The following is a 6970-nucleotide window of genomic DNA, read 5'->3' on the forward strand; positions in this document are numbered from 1 at the left end:
AGCTGCATTACCTGTTGGTATAGTTAGTGGAGCACCAAAGGTAAATCTTGGCATCCTTCAAGGCTATAACCTAGGTGTTTGCAGTCTCTTTCTCCTCACTGATGTAGTTTCTGGTATAGATTGGCACTTCCCTTTCTGATATTACTTGTGCATACATAGGGATTGTTGAGAGAAAGGTGGGGTGGAAGGGGTTATCACTAAACATTCTTAGAACAACCACAACACTCTTTGTTGATTGTCACCAGCTTAAGATTGCAGTCTTGGTTTGACTATTTTTGTCCTAAATTGTTATCGTTATCTGTGCTGTACAACAGGTGAAAGCCATGGAGTTGATTGATCAGTTGGAAGTCACAAGACGTGGGCCATATAATGGGGTATTTGGAGGCATCTCTTTTTCTGGTGATATGGACATTGCCCTTGCTCTGAGTACCATAGTTTTCCCAACTTATACTCGTTTTTACACAATGTACCCGTCTAAGGATGTGAACAAACGTAGACAATGGGTTGCCCATCTCCAGGCTGGAGCAGGAATCATGGCTGACAGTGATCCAGATGATGAGCAAAGAGAGTGTGAAAACAAAGTTGCAGACCTTGCCCCTGCCATTGATCTTGCAGAAGCCACATTCTTTTTTTAAATGATTTGCAAAATCTTTATCTCAGCACTAGATCTTGCTTTTGTAGACAAAGGATATTTAGTCAACTTTTGAAGGATGGTCCTTGTTTGATATGTGCAAAGAAAAATTTCAACCTCACGTACCTAAATTCATTTCTGCCAAACTAGACTTTAGAACACTGCATTTAAACATAGATTCAGCAAACAATTGAAGTATAGAAAGTCAAAGACAGAAATAAATTCTTAGACGCTCTTTGTTTTGCTGATTCTTACAAAGATGTAACCAATTATGTTGGGTTGGTATTGTGATGCTAAAAATGGAAAGACAGACATGGCTTGGTACCATATCTGTAGGTGCCTAAAGATCCTATCAAAGTGACTTTCCTCTATTCTTAATTATCAGGTATCCAAACAGAAATTTAACTTACTAGAGTTGCAGTTGCAGACACAAGTAGTAGAAACATGCATCCCAAATTACTTCACTTGAAAGGAAAAAAGACACATTCATGTTCTTGTTTCATTATATTAAATTCACATCATAAATTGAAGAAAGAGACACCTGCTTAAACATTATGGCCATTCTGCCAACACTTAAATAGAAAATCTACTACTTTTAACCTCGATAATTGCATATATTATAGAAGACCGTAGATTTTTGAACTCTAGGGAAGTTTAAAGGAAGTAAACAAAGGTTTTTCAAATTAAACATAAAGATATATTGAAAAACTTACAAGTATAGTAGTTATCCAACCACCATTTTCTTTCTCTTGGTTCTTTGTCTCACATCTTATGGTGGTAGGTTCACTGAAATTCCATCATGGAGATCCATAAATATACCATCTCTAGAAAAAAAAATTCAAAATTTTCACATAAAATCTATGATTTGAAGTTGACACTGGATCAAGTTAGCACATATAAAATCAAATATATTATAATGGAAATTGTAAATATAAATGTACCCTCCTCAGCAAAAACAAAGTAATAATTATGGCATGAGCCATAGCTAAGTGAATTGCATTGTATGTAAGAAAGGAATCTAATCTTCATGCAAAATTTTTATGATTACTCATGTAGACAACATTTAAAAGTCAATCTGCTATAATTTCCAATTATTAAGCATCAAATTCAATACATGCTAATCATAGTGTAATGGCTACTTGAGTTACTATAAATAATCATCATGCATTTACCCAAATTGATACATCACATTTTCTCCAAAGAAGGAACTTGGTGAAAATAAAGATTATGCTATGGATGTAGTACATATAGAGATTTAGCATTTCAGGGGGGTAAAATTTAGTTCACCCTTTAATTACTATTTACATATAGAAAAGAAACAATTCATGTTACGAATAAAATTTCATCTTTCTGCTTGGTAGAGGCTAGAGTGGTTGTCAGTTCTTGGCAACAAATGACTTGACTGTGTTCTGTCTTTCACTTTTACTAAGAATTTTACAACTAAAATATTGAACTCACAAGTAACTAATGATGATCACAAGTTCATGAGGAATGTTAGCAATACTCTTTGAAATTCTCTTTTCAGCACTCTATTATCATGTCAACTTCTATGTTAGCCCTACTAAATAACCTGACCCCACTCTTTATCACAGATTTTCTTGGTACACACCATATTGTTGGGGCTTTTATTTATGGACTAATCTTACCTCATGGGAGGTTTGCTGAGTTGGTGATGGAAATGACAGATGATTTTGTTACTGGGGTTCTATCCCCTATCTACTTTGCTGGTTTTGGCTTAAAAATCAACTATTTAATGATTGTGAACCAGCCAAAATGGCATGTGATGTTGCTCATTATGCTGCTGTTATCCATCCCTAAAGTTCTAAGCTCCTTAATTACCACTTTCTTCTTTGGTATGTCTGCTCGAGATGTAATAGGCATTGGATTGCTTCTCAACACTAAGGGCATCATGGCATTGATCCTGCTAAGCGTTGCCTGGGACAGAAAAGTAAGTAATAATCAATTACCAACTTCATTTCATTCTCCTTTTTTTTTTGCAAATATGTAAAACTGGTTTCTTTGTGACCGAAAGATCACGGGTTCAATCCATAAAACCATCTCTTTCTAAGTATATAGTAAAGAACCAATTCAACCCAAAAGTTTAAGCTGTCGGGTGAGGCTACATTAATGGTTTTATACTTCTCTAACATATACAAATAAGGATAAGACTGCATATAAGTATTTTCTTCACCTCATCCTCATTAAGTTGAGGTTCAACGGGGAGTGGTTTTTTTATTTCATACTCCTTTTTCAAGTTCATTAGCTCTTAGTTACAGCTAATTCAAATGTGTGTTTATTTTTTTTTAACCGATTTTGAACTTATATGATTTCACAATCATGATGCTTGGTATTATAATAATGACTGTGCTGGTATCTCCCTTGATCAATGCTATATACAAGCCAAAATTTCGGTTTAAGTAATCACAGCTGAGAACTGTACAGAAGTTAAGGAGTGATGTAGTGCTTAGAGTTGTTGCTTGTGTCCACAATGCTCGCCAAGCCACCGCAATGACACGAGTCCTTGAAACAGTAAATGCCACAAGAATTTCACCTTTACATGTATTTGCACTTCACCTTGTTGAACTCACTAGATATGGCACTGCTCTTCTTGTAGCCCAAATGGAACATTCAAATTCAAATGCACATGGTGGAGAACAAAAACTCTATGAATCACAAGCAGAGTTTGAGAGCATAACCAATACATTTGACGAATTTGTAGAAGGATACAATGCTGTTAGATTTGAGACATCAAGTGTTGTGTCAACTTATGAAACTATCCATGAAGATATATACAATGTAGCAGAAGAGAAATTTGCAAGCTTAATTATCCTTCCTTTTCACAAGGAGCTAAACTCAGAAGGTGTACTAGAAACAACTAACACTGCACAAAGTGACATAAACAAAAGTGTTCTACAACAATCACCATGTTCTGTTGTGATCTTTGTCGACCGTGGACTTGGATCATTACTACAAACAAGTTTGAGGATTGTTGTGATCTTCATTGGAGGACCGGATGACCGCGAAGCCTTATCTATAGCAGGGAGAATGGCAGGGCATTCAGGAATTCAATTGGATGTGGTAAGAGTACTTTTGTTAGGTGAAGCTAAGGAAGAAGAAGAAGAAGAGAACACAATGAACAATGATGCAAATGAGTTATTATGTACAGTTAGGGATAATGGGGTACAGAAACAAATGGATGATGAGTATATATTTTCCTTCAGGCACAAGGCAATGAACAATAATGAGTCAATTGTTTATTCAGAGGAAGGTGCATACAGCAACAGGTGAAGAGATTCCTTTACTACTCAATGAGTTAGACAAAAATGACTATGATTTGTACATTGTTGGACAAAGTTGTGGTAGAAACTCTAGAGTTTTTTCCAAGTTGTTGGAATGGTGTGACAATCCTGAACTTGGGGTTATAGGGGATATTGTAGCTTCAACAAGCTTTGGTACACGTGCTTCATTGCTTGTTGTGCAGCAATATGATTCTGGTTCAAAGCGTAAAACTCAACATCAAAAGAAATGTCACCAAAAGAATGATGGTCCTGAGATGATGTTGTGAAACACAGATACAAAGATTAGATATTGCAGATTAAGGAATGTTTTCTATATTTAGGATGGAAAAGATCCAAATTAAAAATGCAAATATTATTTTTCTACAAATTTGTGATACTATTAGAGATAAGTGATTCAATCAAGAGCAAACAAGATCTTCCTTTATTTTGCAATGCAACGATATTTTTTGTTAAAGATAATTATAGTTTTTAAATAATAAAATATATTTTAATAAAGGAGAATAAGGAAACAAATAGGAGGAGAGAATATTGTTTTCAAAATCAAATCTTCCTTTATTTTGTATTTCTAAAATAAATATTATCAAATAATTCTTTAAGATTCTATTTTATTTTATGAATATTTTAGATTTTTCTTAAAAAATATATATTAATAAAGGGGAATAAGGAAACAAATATGAGGAGAGAATATTGTTTTCAAAATCAAATCTTCCTTTATTTTGTATTTTCTAAAAGAAATATTATCAAATATTATCAAAATCACATTCACATTCACGTGTAAAACCTTGTCTTTGCCTTCCTCTCACTCTTATATAAGTTTAGTTTCGTTTCGTTTCCCGGCAACTTTGCAAAACAGAACCACTCACACTCACGCATAATTACTTTGTAAAACCAAACCTTGTCTTTCCCTTGCTCTCCCAAATTTTCCCGAGAAAAATTTCCAGCTTTCCTTTGCGCTCTCAACACCACACTGGACGCAGTGTGGTTTTTCTATTCTTCCCTTCTTGTTTTCACTGTCTGTTTTTCTTGCTCTCTTTTTCTTCCCGTAAATGGTATTGAGGGGTCTGGTTGAAGAGGTTCCGGCGCCGAAGTCCATGGCGACGAGTCACATGAGAAACCCTCTTCACAATTTCACGTTCCCTTCCCTTTTCCTGAATTGGGGAACCCAGAGGAGGAGCATCAATTGCACTAGCGCTGCTGACGGCGCGGGAGTTTCCGGGTCAAAGACTGAGGAATCAATGGCGGCACAGAAGGAGGAGTCGGAGCCTGAGAAGAACATCAATTGCACTAGCGCTGCTGACGGTGCGGGAGTTTCCGGGTCAAAGACTGAGGAATCAATGGCGGCACAGAAGAAGGAGTCGGAGCCTGAGAAGAAGCTTGCGGTGTATGTGAGGCGTTCGAAACGGCGACGCTCCGGCGAGGATGAGGATGGCGTTGCAGCAGTGAGGCAGAAGCTCACGCTTGATCTCAAGAATCAGGCAGATAGGTTGAAAGAAGCGATTTTGGCTAACGAAGAAGAAGAACCTGTCAAGCCGTGGAATTTGAGAAAAAAGCAAGCAGAGTGTAATTCTGATAAGGTGAAATTTCACGTGGAGTTATCCAAGAAGGAGGTTGAGGATGATTTCATGGAGATGTTGGGTTGTCGCTTGCTGAGTTGGTGATGGAAATGACAGATGATTTTGTTACTGGGGTTCTATCCCCTATCTACTTTGCTGGTTTTGGCTTAAAAATCAACTATTTAATGATTGTGACCCAGCCAAAATGGCATGTGATGTTGCTCATTATGCTGCTGTTATCCATCCCTAAAGTTCTAAGCTCCTTAATTACCACTTTCTTCTTTGGTATGTCTGCTCGAGATGGTATAGGCATTGGATTGCTTCTCAACACTAAGGGCATCATGGCATTGATCCTGCTAAGCGTTGCCTGGGACAGAAAAGTAAGTAATAATCAATTACCAACTTCATTTCATTCTCCTTTTTTTTTTGCAAATATGTAAAACTGGTTTCTTTGTGAATTTAGTGCAGAAGCTTGCCACGGATAATGGAAAACTGTACCTGTCTTTGCAGGTCACTGGGGAGTTACTAGATAACTTGACAAGTTGGGATGTATTGCTAGCTGCATTACCTGTTGGTATAGTTAGTGGAGCACCAAAGGTAAATCTTGGCATCCTTCAAGGCTATAACCTAGGTGTTTGTAGTCTCTTTCTCCTCACTGATGTAGTTTCTGGTATAGATTGGCACTTCCCTTTCTGATATTACTTGTGCATACATAGGGATTGTTGAGAGAAAGGTGGGGTGGAAGGGGTTATCACTAAACATTCTTAGAACAACCACAACACTCTTTGTTGATTGTCACCAGCTTAAGATTGCAGTCTTGGTTTGACTATTTTTGTCCTAAATTGTTATCGTTATCTGTGCTGTACAACAGGTGAAAGCCATGGAGTTGATTGATCAGTTGGAAGTCACAAGACGTGGGCCATATAATGGGGTATTTGGAGGCATCTCTTTTTCTGGTGATATGGACATTGCCCTTGCTCTGAGTACCATAGTTTTCCCAACTTATACTCGTTTTTACACAATGTACCCGTCTAAGGATGTGAACAAACGTAGACAATGGGTTGCCCATCTCCAGGCTGGAGCAGGAATCATGGCTGACAGTGATTATAACACCTCACAATTTTAAATCAATTAATTAAAATATTAAATGAGCAATCAAGTGATGAATTAGTGAAAATCCTAAAGATTAGGCCAAAATACAAAGAAAGGGCAAAATGGTAATTAGCCAACACGCAACCCTAGGAAGATAAAAATTGAGTAGAAGGTCTCAGATGGTAAAAATAACCCTGGAAATGGGTTCAGAACGAAAAATTGAGTGGATGGGCAAGTTTCAGAAAAATCAGTGAATAGTGTTTTTCGCGGGTAAAAATATCGCGTTACGATTGCACCGTAAAACGTGCCAGTTGAATTTTGAGCTCTAGGTTTCAAATATGAGTTAAAAATGGTCTAATGAGTTAGGAAATATGATTTCTTATAATATTCGATGA

The 6970-nt window shown here is 36.9% G+C and overlaps 3 protein-coding genes and 1 pseudogene across 3 annotated transcripts; all 4 read left to right on the forward strand.

Annotated features, from left to right (window-relative positions):
• Positions 1-7: 7 nt before the first annotated feature.
• On the forward strand, positions 8-767 carry LOC133302193 (anthranilate synthase alpha subunit 2, chloroplastic-like; the record flags this gene model as incomplete). The annotated part of the gene is made up of 2 exons (XM_061501939.1): positions 8-40; positions 315-767. Coding segments are annotated over 2 exons (354 nt in total), but the record flags the coding sequence as incomplete, so codon positions are not given.
• A 1401-nt stretch (positions 768-2168) lies between these two features.
• LOC133302194 (cation/H(+) antiporter 15-like) lies at positions 2169-4196 on the forward strand (annotated as a pseudogene).
• A 780-nt stretch (positions 4197-4976) lies between these two features.
• On the forward strand, positions 4977-5588 carry LOC133302195 (uncharacterized). Its single transcript, XM_061501940.1, has one exon. It carries the CDS (start codon positions 4977-4979, stop codon positions 5586-5588), a length of 612 nt encoding a protein of 203 aa, XP_061357924.1.
• A 5-nt stretch (positions 5589-5593) lies between these two features.
• LOC133302196 (anthranilate synthase alpha subunit 1, chloroplastic-like) lies at positions 5594-6609 on the forward strand. The gene is made up of 3 exons (XM_061501941.1): positions 5594-5863; positions 5952-6080; positions 6355-6609. Exons 1-3 carry the CDS (start codon positions 5594-5596, stop codon positions 6607-6609), a joined length of 654 nt encoding a protein of 217 aa, XP_061357925.1.
• The last annotated feature ends 361 nt before the right edge of the window (positions 6610-6970 follow it).

The sequence above is a fragment of the Gastrolobium bilobum genome, unplaced genomic scaffold, assembly GCF_033153095.1.
Source record: "Gastrolobium bilobum isolate Gb01-03AN ecotype WA unplaced genomic scaffold, APGP_CSIRO_Gbil_v1 utg389393, whole genome shotgun sequence".
In the NCBI taxonomy this organism is placed as follows: domain Eukaryota; kingdom Viridiplantae; phylum Streptophyta; class Magnoliopsida; order Fabales; family Fabaceae; genus Gastrolobium; species Gastrolobium bilobum.